This window comes from Equus caballus, chromosome 21, assembly GCF_041296265.1.
Source record: "Equus caballus isolate H_3958 breed thoroughbred chromosome 21, TB-T2T, whole genome shotgun sequence".
Taxonomy (NCBI): Eukaryota; Metazoa; Chordata; class Mammalia; order Perissodactyla; family Equidae; genus Equus; species Equus caballus.
Window position 1 is genome coordinate 35,781,842 of NC_091704.1, and position 14,728 is coordinate 35,796,569.

Below are 14,728 nucleotides of genomic sequence, written 5' to 3' on the forward strand. Positions count from 1 at the left end.
AATTCCACAGGGTCCAGGGCCGACCCACCAGGCTCCCTTGCTCTCTCCTTATGGTTCTTAACCACTGGCCCCTGAGACTCAGTCTCCTTTCCAATCCCCTCACCACCCACCTTATCCCTCCTGTTTCTTCTCCCACTAACTGCAGATCTGACTGCAAGTGAGATGAAGGACCAGAACCCCAAACCTTTGTGGTCCTAAAGAGTTTACTGCCAATCAGTGAGGGAGAAAGAACGAGGCAGATTTCAAGCATGACAAAGTAGAGGGAAGGAGTAAGTTCTCCATAAACGTATAAATTGTGTACAGTTGAGGCCCCTGGTTTATAGTTCTGGGCACACCCCTGAAATTAGGAGGCAGCCCTGGGTAGGCACGTACGGCAGGCCCTGAACCCCGGATGGCTGTGGAGCTATTCCAAGGAGTCCAGGAATCAGAGGAGTTAAAAGGACCATTGTTAGAATAAATTAATCTTGCCAAATATAAACCACAAATTTTCAAGCATATGGAGATGGTGTTAATAATCAAATTCATAATGTCTAACACTTCCTTTCTCATTATTTCTCAATCAAAAGACACGAAAACTACTACTCTCAAGTAAGTTTCTACATAATTCTTTGAAGGTAAAGTCTCTCCCTGCTCAAAGAGGCAGAGAACTCTAGTGTAGAGGAATGAGCACCAGTTTCAATGGACGGAACAGAGTTTACACAGCAGCTTCATCATTTAACTGAGTAAATCTGAGCATGTTTCTTAAACTCTCTGAGCCTCAGTACATCCAAAAGTAAGGATAATAGTAATTCCATGAACCTTCCCATTAGGGAAAACTTAGTGAATGTGGTCTTCCAGTTGACCATCTGCTCCCACTCAGTCCCCACCTAAAGCCCACCAAGGCCCAACAGCAAATGTTAGGAGGCACTGCACCCCTCTGCCGACCTCTTAATGGTTTGGATGAAACGACAGTTAAATATAATTCAAGATAATCATGTACCATCTCTCCATAAGATGCCCAGTTGTTTTAATGGTAAAGTCAGTCTAGTTTACCTGAAATGACCCTATTAACTGGATAATTTAAGTTGATAAACACATTAAATCAAAACAGAGCAAGATTATTTTCATTTCGAATGCCCAACTGACATGTCTCAATGAGAAATACATAAGAAATATCAGATTCTAACATAGTTAATGAAAACATATTTTTATTTTCAGGAAAAAACATCCTCTGTACCATTATCTACAAACCCATAAAGGGGTTATCATTAAAGGGATTATGATTACTATACTAAAACGATCCTTCATATATTGTCTGGTACAATAAGCTTTTTAGAAGACAAAGCAAACATGTCAACAGTTGTACTAGCTGCTCCACATTAGACGTACAAGTCCCAAGTATTTAAATCAGAGACAAAAGAAAATACTATCCCTAAGTAGAGTAACATAGAAAACGAAACATGTCTTACTTTAAGAGCAACCATGGTACTTGTTCCTACAGTGAAAACTGATGTTATCTTGGTTAGTTAATTATTCATCCCAAGCCGCTGGCCTTGCTCCTGGAGGCATTCAAATCTTCTCCACCTCTCGCTATGTTAATACTAGTTCACTAATTTGATGATAAAGAATCTTAGCGAAGTAGCTAACAGATCTTAGAGATTAAGTATATGGTTCACTCCCTCATTGCACAGAAAGGTAAACTGAGGCCAGAAGAATTCAAGTACCTTATTGAAAATAATAAAGCTACTTAGTTGAAAAGCCTACCCAGGGCTTTCCCAGTCCACACCTCTCACTGGAAGAACAGCAACCACTGTGAAACAGACAACTCATGTAGATTTCTACCTGACTGTATGGGGAATATTTTCAACGGGCCTCACAGCATATTTTAACTGTTAAAATAATCCAAGAGGATGTTAGTCACACACCAACGCCCTCTGCATAGTAAGTACAGGAGCAGTATGAATTTAGTTGAATCTCCTCTAATTTAATTATTCATTTTATTCATAATTACAAAGATGATGGTACTACAGTAAGTGAAGAAAGTGTAATTTTATTCTCCCCCACTAAGTACATATTATATGTTATATTTTGAACCAGTAAATCAAATCAATATACTAATCCCAAGGCTTAGGCATTCCGTACTTATGGGAAACCTCACAACTGTTTCAATTAAACCTTTTTTGAGAGGTAGATGACAACACGGATCGTAAGCATTTTAAAGGTTCACATTAATTCCAAGCTTTTTAAAAATGTATTAGAGACAAAAGCTTCTTTTGCAATTTATATGTTCATAAACGTTTCCATTAGCTAAGAGATATTTTGGAACGTGATCAAATGATATTGACTGTCAAGTCCTAACAGCAAGGCTAAATCTCTGACAGTTCTCATATGTGGCCACTGCTCTTTTAAACCACTGTGTCTCCAAAGGGCTAAAGGGAGAAAATTCTAACTTAACAAGTGAAGACAACAACGCATATTTTAAAGGCTACTTTTCATATTAATTCTACCTCCCAAATACAAAATTGGATTTGAGCTACTTTCATGCCGTTAACAATTTAATATTAATATATCCATCTCTCATTCTTCCTCCTCAAGAAAGAAGTTATACATTCCCACTACATAAAACTTCCAAATTCTTTCCTACAACTAAATGTGAAAACCAAAATCTCGCTCCTTAAAAAAAAAAAAAAGAAAGCCTGGAGAACTGGCAGACTGCTTGTTTATGTCAACCTTCAGAAAACATGCAGCCCCAATTCACCAGGAAAATCATCACATGTGATCAAACTGTTTTGTGACATCTTACGTGTTTTATGCATTTCACTTCATACCCAGTATTCCGGTTTCCCACTCGCTTTACTCTGTCAATCCCCAAATGCCTCCAGAGCAAGCTGCTACTGTAGAACAGCTTTAACAGGAGGAGTATAAGAGTTCTGCTCATTGCCTGTGGTGTGATCTTAGAAACACTTGAATCAAACCTATTTATTTCTCCTTTGCTATTTAAAACCGAGGGACTTCAGGTTTGGGATGCGGCTAAAGGAAAGCAACAAGAAAAAAAAAAAAAAAAAAAAACCCGAACACGGAACACGCTAAGAACAAAGGAAACACAAGCCTGTGAACAGGAAATGAAGCAACTCTAGACACATAAATACCTTTTGGGGCCGCCAAGGTAGGTGAAAGTAAAGGTGGAGTCTGAGTATCTGAAATCTGAAACGGAAAGTCCTGTTAAAAGCTACCCCTTGAGTGGATTTTTAACCCTGGTCAAGACTTGGGCCCCCTACTTGGTGGAGCCAAGGGGATGCCCGGCGGGGCGGGAGGCGAGGACTGGAGAGCCGAGAGGTCCCCCCTCGGCGCCCCACAGGAGGGGATGCTGCGCACCCCGGGCCAGGTGCCGCTGGAGGCCGCCCCCCGCAACAAGTGCCGGGTGCCATGGCAACGGTGGGAATTTCCCTGTCGGGGCGGCCGGAAGCGGCCCCCGCCGAGCTCGCGGCCACGAAAGCAAAATCCGATCCCTCGCCCGGGGGAGCAAAATGGACGAAAGGCGACCCCCATGCAGGAGCGCTGGGCGCCTCGGGAACCCCGGGAATCCCTTCTCTTTCCGGGGCAACGCACTGCCGGTCGGAGGGAACTGGAGGGAGCTGAAGGGGCCGGAGATCGGCCGAGCGCTGCCCCCGGGGGCCTCGGCGCCGGGCGCAGCCGGCGAGCGCAGCGCAGCGCAGCGGGCTCCATTCCCGGCCGCCGCCGCCGCTCAGCCCATTGCGCAAACCCGGCGGGTCCAACCCGCCCCTCTCGGCCGCTGCTGCTGAAACCCAGGAGGCGGGCTTGGACGCGCCGGGCATTCCCAAGGGGCTAAAGACACAGCGCAGGGCCCCTCCGCCAAGACCCCCGCTCGGGCCACCCGGGTTCTGCCCCAAAGCTGGTGGCTGCTCCAGACTTGGGGGAGGGGAGAAGGGGAGAGGCTGGCGCCCCCTCCCCCTTTTGGCTCCGGCTCTCGCTGCAGCCGCGGTTGCCAAATGAACCCCGGAATGGGGACGTGCAAGCCACCCCCCCACCCCCAGCCACACACGTCGCGGTCTGAAAACTGGGAAGGGGTACGGCGGGCGGGCCGAGGAAGCGGGCGCCGGGTCCGCGGCTCCGGAAAGGCGAGAACTCACCTGCAAACAGGCAGTCCTTCTCTGCTCTGGACTTCTGGATCACGACGTCGATATCCTTCTGAATTCGCTCTTGCCTTGAACACATCCCCATTAAATAAATCCCTGGAAAAGAAGCAGCCGCGATTTCCACCCCACCCCACCCCCCTCGCACGCTTCCAGCTTTCGTAAATATTCAGTTAAAAATGAAACCTCTGGCCGAGGCAGGGGCTGAAGACGAAGTGATTTCGGAAGTGATCCTGGGTGAGAGAGGAGGCGGCGGTGGAGGAGGAGGAGGGGGAGGTCGGCTGTGCATTCCCAGATGTGACCGCCCAGCTGCTGCTCGCCGCTGCTGGATTCCAGTTTCCTCCCCTCCTGACAATGGATGGTGATGACACCGAGTCTCACTTTCTCCCTCCCCCGCCCGGACCAACGGCCGTGCGGAGCCGAGGGTGCTGGAGACGGCTGGAGAGCGATCACCGGCGGGGCGGCGGGCGCCGGCGAGGGGCGAGCCCCGCTCCGCCCCCCGCGCGCACACCCCTCGCGGCCCGCACGTCGGCCTTCCACACCCGCGCACACTCGCGCCCGCGGGCGGCGGCGGCTGTGCCGAGGCTGCAGCAGCGCCGCGCGCCGCAGACCCTCCCGCGCCCGCCGCGCCCGCCGCCCGGTCACCCGGCCCCGGCCGCCGGGAATCTCCTAGTATCCGCCATCCCCGCGCAGGCTGGATGTCCCCGCCCGACCGCCACTCGCGCCGGGGCTGAGTGGGAATGTAGGTGGTGAAGACTCCCTGGGGCTCCCAGGCTGCCCCACCACCACCACCACCACTTTTATGAATCCGACTCCACTTCAGAAGGAATTATGAGTCATATGGAAGACCCAAACCGGAGTGGCTGGGAGGGGGAGAGGGGAAAAGAAAAATCTTTAGAAATTGAAAATAAATAAATAAAACGAACAAATCTTTCCTTGTTGCCACATGAGGCAAGATGGAAAAAGCCTTGAAATTCTCCAGACGTGCATCCTCCCGTGCCCTCACTGCCAGAGTCTTTTCTCCCAGATGGAAGTAGTTCAGCCCCTTCGGGGCGCCCTTTAGGAAATGCAGTCCCTTTTGAGGGACTTCCACTTCCAAAGACTCACCAGTTCTTCCCTCCGAGATATTTCCGTCCATAAAAAATTGGCAGAATCATCTGGCACGTGCCGAGGTCTCCCTAAAAGATGGATATTTGTTTGGCTTGTTTTAAAAAGCCACCCCTTTGCCGGACAGTCAAGGAAAAGCTCCTACAATTCTGTTGTCTTGTTGGGAAAGGAGATATTGCTCTGAGCCACACTTTCTGTTCTGCTTAAGGACACCTTTGGCTGATGTTGGTGCCCAGACTCTATGTTGCCCTATGCCTAGGTCAGACCTTCAATGGCACTTTTCTTGTTGATCTTTTCTCCAATGAGAAGGCTCCCCTGAGCAGGCCATGTCTCATCTGCTTCTGCATTCCCAGTGCCTGGTGCAGTGCCTGGAATATAGGAGGCCTAAATGTGGGCTGAATGCATAAATGGTCGTGCCTTGCAGCCTCTTTTCTTTATAGGTACCCCAGTTTCAGACAGCTGCTTTATCAGCATAAGTACCCAAGAATTGTCAGACTGGCTCAGACCCTTAATCAATCCAGTTCTGGTTCTGAAAGTAGTAACATGTGTAGGAGAATTAGGAAGGATCACCATCTCTGATGGATTAAAGTTCTAGAGAGACAAAAGCAATGAGAGATCAAATGCTCCAACTCCTTCATCTTGCAGAAAAGAAAATATGAAATGATTTGTTGTACAGCCTGGAACACACCACATTCGTTGTGAATCATAAGAGGACACGTCCCCCTGCATCACCTGGACCACTGCAGTTTTTGATGTAGTAAAGCCACAGTCACGATACAGGGCATGTCCTGCTCACACCTCTCCTGAAACGCTTCCTGACTAGGGCAGGGCAGGTTCAAGGCCCTCCTGGGTACCCTGCTTTGTGTAGGACCCTTATCACTTTCTTCTCTTCCACATAGCCTTGAGTATCACACATACTTCCTTCTTCCATTCTGTGCCCTGACTTCTCCAAAAAGCTCAAAATCTTTCAAGTCACAAAAATTCGTTTTAGAGTTGTGTATCCACAGAGTTTGCATTCTCAAAGAAAAACCCTTACTACAAAGAAATTTGAAATCGTTTTAAAGCTACCAAGTGTTTTTGTCTGGATCACCTCTTGGTCTACTACTTATTCCATAAAATAGGCCTTCTTGTGATTTGTCCTATATTTGTTATTTTTGGTCATGCTTCGCAGGCTGCCCTGTCTTTATTAAACAAAGCTAACCTCACTCTATTCATGCGCTTAAGGTGTGATATATTTAAATATTTTTAAATTTTAAGGGAGAAGACAAAAAATAAAAACTACCCTTTCTATCTTCAATGCATTTCTGCAAGATAAGTTTCTCTAATAAAAAGTATACCAAGGCATCAGTGTTCCATGCTAGATCTTTATGTCCCGATTCTTTCTAACTGTGCTCATAGCCGGTATCCTATTTACTCTGTCTCACTTCAGACTCTTATTTAAACATTTAGATTATTTGTGCTCTTATTAAAAACTATATGCACCTGTGAGATGAAGGGGTTATATGTCTACCTTAAACACTCGTGTGCACCACACACAGTCACACTCACATGCATTCAGGATCATAGTACATAGAAGGCCCTCAAGCAGTTTGTTAAATCAATAGAAATCATCGTTCACCATGAGAAACAACTCTGAGGTATGTCATAGTAAATTGAAGATAATAATCTATATGTCGGATGATTAAGTCTAGTCAATTTAAAAGTCCCACCAGTTTAGAAAAACGATCCCAAGCCAACAGGTAGAATTTATTAGAGGAAAAATGTAAATTCCTCGCCTATGCTGAAAGACCCAACTGTAGAAGTGTAAGGTAATAGAAATGTGACATGAAATTCAACAGTGTGATGTAGGTATTAACTCACTTATCCAGAACTTATTAGAGCAGCCTGATATTACTCTAAATGCTTACATATATTAATTATTTAGTTCTCACAATAACTCTATATAGTAGCTGTTATTAGTCTTCACGTTTTACAAAAGAGGAAACTGAGGCACAGTGGGGATAATTAATTTGTCTAAGGTGGGACATAGACTGCAATGAACTTTTTCCTCTTTCCAAAACTTTGAGCAGTTGAACTGAACTTTAAGGAAAATAAATATTCAAATATCTCACTGGGGAGTAAACTGGCCCCCCCAACAGCAGCAGGCCGGGAGTGAAGCCAACAAGGGGCCCTGTAACGGATTCTGAGAGGGGCCTGGAGCCTGTGGGCTCTCAAAATAGCCTCTTTTAGTGGCAGTTATGTTTCCCTTTCTTACATTGAACTTCCTTTCCCAAATGAATCCCAGCCCTTGGTAAATCTTCAGAAAGCTAGAAGCCTGAACCTCTGCCTTATTCCGTGGGGATTAAGAAAAGAGGATGGGAGGCAGGATCAGCAAAGAGGAGAACAGCCCCCTTTCCCAAATGCTTGATGATGGTGTATCAGCCGCAAATGCCCAGGGGAAAGCCCAGCAGCCTTGGTCGGCAGTGGACACAGCACTGTAATAGTTGGCCCTTGTGGTAGAATCAGAGTGAAAGAGAGAGAGAGAGAGAGGGTCCAAGGAGTCGCTATGGGAAGAAATCACTGAGGGGCTTTATGCCAGAGTGAGGAAGTAGGATTTTATTTGAGAGAAATGGGAAGCCGCTGGAAGGAAGGCGATCTCAAAATTCTTTTCAGTTATTAGATTTATCTGACTTCTTGCAAGGGTTCTGTAATGGAAAGAAGTCCATAAAATTCAAAATGCCAGGTAGGCCTAATTGGCCTCTTGTAAATAGAGTGGACTCGGGCAATTCTTTCTTTATAAAACTGCCAGTAGTTTTGCTTTGGGAGAAACTAACTCTGCTCTCCTGACCTCATCTGAGGGGGCTAGCAATCAAAGTATGACCAAACCAAAGCCAACTTTGAATAAACTTGACAACACGCAGGAGAATTTTAGGTGGTTTGATGTGAGATTTGTCCCAGTTTGGTCTTTTTCGTACCCCCTAAGCCAAAGTCAAATAGGGTAGCACAGGTCTCATGTTGAGGTTTTATGTCCCTTTCTAGCAACCTTAATGAATTTAACTGTCACCAGAGTTATAGCGTGAAACCTGAACTCCTCTTTCTAGTTCCAAGGTTCTCTTTAATTTAGTCCATTTATGTCTCATTAAACTTTAATTCCCATTTCTATCATAGACGCATACTCGGTCTCGTTAGATCAGATGCTGCACCATCCCACACAATCTCATTCTTCTCGGCTTGCTCTCACTCGTATTAATTCTACTTTGTTTTAAACATCTCTTCTTTTGTTTATTCTTAAAAGTGCATAAATACGGCATGAATATATTCTCAGTGCAAGCTATTTAAGACATACATTAGTATGGAGAGTAAAATGTGAAAATTCCCACCCATCCTAACCCCAAATTCCACTCCTCACGCTGAAGGTAACTAGTATCAAGAGCTATGAGGGACTCCTTCCATTCTTGTGTTCAGATGTCCACACGCAAATGCACATTCATTCATAGATTTATACATATACATTTTAACTTAAAAGGAATCACATAATACATGTCGTTTTACAACTTGATTTTTCCACTCTCTTGGAGAATTGTCTATGTGAATGCAAAGAGATCTAGCTCATTCCTTTTAGCCACTGCAGAGAATTTTACTGAATGGCTCCGCCATGATATTGTTTTAACCATGCCTCTGCAGCCATGATGGGTTTTTCAAAATGTTTTTTGATGAAAACTATTTGCAATAAATGCACATTTTAAGCAGTTTCTCTGGGATAGATTGCTAGAAGTGGAGTGACTGGATCACAAGGAACTGGCAATTTAAAAATTTGATAGGGGCAAGTAAATTGCTCGCAAAATTGCCTCATCACTTTATACTCCACCAGCTCTTTTCGAGAGTACCTAATTCTCTGCAACATTCCCAACAAGTGATACTATCATTCTACAAGTTTTTTTCTAATTGGTTGGATGAGAACTATTCATCTTGTTTTTACTGGTATTTCCCTGATTATTAGTGAGGCTGGGCATTTTTTCAAGTGTTTATTGGCAATTTGTTTAGTCTCTTGAGTACACAAGAATAATTGAGTGTGATTGCCTGTCATATCCTTTCTCTATTTTCTGTTGGGTTGCTAGCTTTTTATTATTTATTTATAGGCAAGATCTTTATATATTCTGGATAGCAAACCCTTTTCTATTATATATACTCTTTAGTCAGGCAGAAGTTCTAATTTTTTATTTATTGAAAATAATAAAAATTTAAAATTTAAAGCTCTCTCCGTCAGACTAAATACTACCTTCTTCAAAAGGTCTCCTGATTTCTCCAACTCACTAATATTCCCTCTTCCCTAAACTCCTCATTTCTAGACTGTAATTTCCTTGAAGGCAGGAACTGGTCTTACTCATCTTAGTAACTACCACAGAGCTTACAAGAGAGACTATTTTAACATCATGCACAGTATTTAAATGGATAATTATTGGACTGACTTCATCTTAATTATTGTCTTTTATTGCCATTTTAAATTCCTTGAAATTCAGGTTGCCCCTGTCACCTCTTCTTTGTTCCCACTGCCCCTAAGTAGCTCTTGGCCTAGTGCTATGTCTGTTGGAGGTATTCAGTACATACGCATTGATCAATTTCATTTTGTTATGACCTTCGACATTTCTTGCTTTCTTCATGACAGAGAAACGTTTCTCCAAGAATGTTTCGTGGGACATTTATTTTATATTATGTAATGAGATTTCCCCCAAAATGTTTCCAGATTCAAGTAAATTTGGGGGAAATTGGATTAAATAAGGCTAAGTTGGTTTATCTCTACTTAATTTGCGCCTATAACATGCCAAACAAAGACGGATATTTGGCGTTTCCAAAAAGTTTTAGATGACTTAACACTTGGGATTTTTTGTTTGTTGGTTAGTTTTTTGTCAGTGAACTGTGTTCCATGTAATTTCAATAATATATACATATTTTTTTTAATTCAGATCAAAACTTCTGTTATATGTTCTTTCCCTTCTTTGGATATCAGTTGTGAAATGATTTTCACACTCATCCCAAGAAAGGCTTGTGATGACTGGGCTTTGGGGTAAAACAGTTAGCATCAAATGCTGCTGACTCTCTAACTTAGTAGAGATCTAAACAAGCAAAGTACACAATCACAATTTGCTATTATGTAAAATCTCAGTTTTCTTATCCGAAAAATGGGGAGAGCAATGGCCCTATCCCTCAGCGGTTGAAGAAGAGGGTTAAATGAGATAAACACATGCCAAGAGAAACACAAAAGCTGCTTAGTGAAAATTAGTTATTATTAAGGAGCCACTTTTTCAAAATTCTCTCCCTCACCCCTATATACAATGGACTGATTCCTCCTTGGTTTCCCCAACTTCTCCTGTAGTTTTCTTTCACGTTGCTTGGATGCATTTGTTAAAAGTAAATTGGAAATCCATGCATTCGGACTTCCTCTTATTCACATTTGTAAGCCCCCTATGCTTGGTGCCTTCTGGGAATCCATACAGATTTGAGGTAAAGGAGGGAGCTGAAGGAATCGTGGAACAAGTGCCTCCCTGGAGGCACATTTCTTATAATCCACTTTTGCCTCTTTGAGCTCACATCCAGGGTCACTATATTTATCTGGAAACATTTGGTCGTATGACAGAACCCTAAGTCAAACCAGTAAAGACAAGATTCGATTTGTTGGCTTGAATAACTGGGAAGGATTCTTGGTTGGCTCAGCAGACCAAAGCAAGAGCTGGAGGAACTAGGGGTTCAGACCATTGAACTGGGGACTCAACTCAACCAGAATTTTCTCTCTCTTCCCATTTCCATTTCTGTTTGGCATTTTCTTACGTTCAGATAACAGGGAAAATCACCCTCTGTTAATCCCAAACCTATAGCATTCCAGTTTAGTAAACTCAATGGGAGGATAGCTTCTTTTCCCCAGGAAATATATACCAATCCCGTGATAAAAATAGTATCATTAGCTTCCCACGCTAGCTCAAGAGTCTATCTTTTGGACAACCACTGCTGCCGAGTGGATAAAGTACTATGATTTGTTAGGCCCAGGTCAAATACCCATTCCATGTTCAGGGGCAGCCCATGGGAAAGGGTGAAGGCAATATTTCTTGTTGGTCTCTTCCTATTCTAATAAATCATTTACTGCACTAGTTCACTGCATTTCTCTAGGCTGGATCTGGGGTGTTCACTTGTCTTTTGGGGGGCAAATTGTATCAAGAAATGGATTATTTGATTCCTCACAGTTTGGATTTCTTCTGATTTTCTTCTCACAGTGTGATAATTACAGTTGCAGGCCATGTTCCGTCTGGGTGCCCCTCCTCTGTGGTTAGCCCAGTAGTAGCACTTACCACACTCGCTGTTTGCCTTCCTTTCTTAAGACACTGAGCAGCTGTGCTCAGAGCCTGAGTAATTTGTTCGGTTCAAAAGTATTTCTCTTATAAATAAGCTGATGTGTGAAACACAGAAAATACTCAATAAATGCGTGTTAAATGAAAGAAAGTGAGTACCCTTCCACGGTGCAAAATAGGAACACAGATGTGGGATATGTAACTCAGATTGAGCTGGGGATGTCGATTTGCGGGTATCAGTGATGCTGAGTATTGAAGGTGAGTAGGTGTGAAGAAAATGAAGAAGGACATTCCGGGCAGTGGGAAGGCCTGGAGGCAGTGGTGTGTCTGAGCTGGCTCGCATACACTTGCAAGACCAACTGTACACATCTCTTCCCCACTCCGCATTCAGTGATTTCACATTGGCAGCTTGAAATCAGCTATAGCGGGAGTATTTACACCACAGAAATCAGAATCACTACAAAGCAGGGCTTCACTCCTTTTCCCAGAGAGCTGATTGTTAAACATTTACCATGCCACTGCATGAAAGAATGAGGGGGACAGGAATAGTTCTATCGATGAGGCTAGAAAAGTACTCAGAAATCAAATCGTGAAGGAACTCGTGTGTTAAGTACAGACATTCAAATTTCTTAACCACTGAAAGATTTTGAAAGGGAAAGCACATGACAGGACTTGCTCAATATGTGCTGGCTGGAATTCTCCAACAATAGTTTTTCATGGCAAACTTGGCAGAAGGTGGCACTCTATATTAAATGCTTGCAGTTCTAGGGGAGTTACTGCCTGTCCCAGCAAATCAATCTTAGTCTACAGCTTAGCCTGGAATGTGCCAGACCCAACCTAAGCTTGATTCCATCAGGACCATGTGTGACCTCAATAGCAGCACCACTTTAAATCAGTGCCAGTAGCTCATATATCCCATATAATACAAGTCTATTTCCTCCTGCCACCTGGCACACCAGCCTCCTGAACTGTTGACACTAGCAAGCTTCCAACAAAATGGTTGCCAACTCTAGCCATATTTTGTCTTTTCTGTCTAGGTTATTTTAGGTGTGCTCCCGTCTAATGGTGGAAGTATGAACTGAATGGATTTTCACATTGCTTCCAACATAGAGAAGAGTAGAAAGAAAGAAAGGAGGAAGGAAGGAATTTTAATGCTTTTGAACAGGAAGTTATCCTACCTGGGTTAGGGAACAGCATTCTTTCCAGGGTTGCTGAGATGGAAACTTATGATATAGTGAAAGCAGACGGAGCACATGCAAGTTGGGTGGAAGGAGGAACCACATGGGAGCACCTTGTTGTTTTTCATTTGGGGTTTTGCTTTTATGAAACCATGAGATGTTATCAGTGGACAGGTTCTTGCAAATTTCTTACTTGACATCACAGCAGTCAAAGAGCCTTCTTCCTTTTCCCCTAGTTTCTGATCCCTAAGAGCAGTCCACAGAGTTTTAGTTCCCTGAAATCTGACCCTCTGTTCTTTTGGAGTCTTTTGGCCTTTCTACTGCCCTGTGTAAGGAATACTTTATATTTAAAATGATTGTTCTACCTGGTTAAACTTTTATAGTTTACAAAGAAAATTTATAATAGAACCAAGAATTAGAATTAATATTGCTGTCACTAGTTACTGTTACGGAAAAGTGGTTATGGAACAGCCTAGTGAGAATAAATTCATTAAAAATGTACTTTTCTTCTCCCATTTTATGATGGTGAGTCATCCATGAAAAAGTTGTCTTAGGGCAAATTTTCGTAAATCAAAATGTAAGTACCATTGACGTTAACAGTACACAATTACTTCAAGAATTAACAAAGCAAATTTATGATACTCAATGTTTATATTGAAATTTAATGGAATAGATTCTATTATTACTCAAAAGATCCTCCCAATCTGCATGGGAAAAATCCACTTCTTATTGTTGTTAGATATGTGGCTCTCTTTGTCTTCCTGCCAAGAGGAGTGTACCTTGCTGCCCTTGCCTTTAGGCTTGTCCATTGACTAGTTTGGGCCAATAGGTTGTTTGCAGTAATGAAATAAGCAGAAGCTTGAAATGTGCAAGTGTGGTTGGACTTACTTTCTTGTATTTCTGCCATCACCATGAGAAGAACATAACCTAGGTAACTGCTAGAAGGATGAGACACATGTAGGGCAGACTTGGATTCAACTTGCCACTTGGAGCCAAGCTCAGTCAACCACAGGCTACATCAGGCACAGACACATGAATGAGAATAAATGATTTTTGTTTTAAGCCACAGAGTTTGGAGTGAATTTGTTACTCAGCATTACTGTGGGAATTGTTGACTGATACAAACAGTAAAAACAAAGTAAATCAATAAAAATGATACAAACAGTCTACAAGACCATTGCTGGTACAGTCTAAAAAATGGTAGTTTCTTGAAGAGAAAACCTAATATAGCAATCACCAGCTTTAAACCTACAAAGATGCCTTCATGCCTTCATGGTGGCTCCCATTTTGTCATGCTCAGCCCATGCCTTCTAAATTGAAGCGAGTCTGAAATCAAATTTTTGTAAAGTCAAATTCTTTAATCTGAATGGTTATGTCCCATAGTGTGCCTGGAAATCATACCAAAATGTTAAGAGTATTTATCTCTGAATAGTGGTATTTTGAATGTTTTAATTTCGTTTCCTTTATTTAAAAATTTTCAATAATAATGTGGATTATTGGGATAATTTTAAGAACTTTTTAGTTTACTTTAAAAAGAATAAATTTAGCCTGATTATCAATTATAGATTTTGAAATGATCACTTGTTTCCTGGTGGGAATTTCAGAACTAATAACAACAAAAGACTGGGGCTGGCCCCGTGGCCATGTGGTTAAGTTCGAGCGCTCTGCTGTGGCAGCCCAGGGTTTCGCCGGTTCGAATCCTGGGTGCTGACATTGTACCGCTCGTCAGGCCACATTGAGGCGGCGTCCCACATGGCACAACTAGAAGGACCCGCAACTAGGATATACAACTATGTACTGGGGGGATTTGGGGAGATAAAGCAGAAAGAAAAGAAAAAAGATTGGCAACACTTGTTAGCTCAGGTGCCAATCTTTAAAGAAAAAAAAGATGGAAAGCTAACATTGCTACACTCCACAAGTGAGGTATTTATTTAATTTTTGCTCTATTTTTCTCAACTCTAAAAGAAAAGATTCCTTTTTATTTATTTAT

General features: G+C 43.0%; 1 protein-coding gene across 2 annotated transcripts in view; it reads right to left on the reverse strand.

Annotated features, from left to right (window-relative positions):
• Positions 1-4,654, reverse strand: part of PARP8 (poly(ADP-ribose) polymerase family member 8) — a 169,035-nt gene extending 164,381 nt beyond the window's left edge. The window contains exons 1-3 of one of the 2 annotated variants that reach the window (XM_005604281.4): positions 4,320-4,654; positions 4,131-4,232; positions 3,129-3,183 (exon numbers count right to left, since the gene is read on the reverse strand). In XM_005604281.4, the coding sequence (XP_005604338.1) occupies positions 3,129-3,183; positions 4,131-4,232; positions 4,320-4,422 (260 nt within the window). In that variant the 5' untranslated portion in view covers positions 4,423-4,654. The remainder of the gene's footprint in view (positions 1-3,128; positions 3,184-4,130; positions 4,233-4,319) is intronic. The other variant, XM_005604282.4, reaches the window with a different exon arrangement.
• Between the last annotated feature and the right edge of the window lie 10,074 nt (positions 4,655-14,728).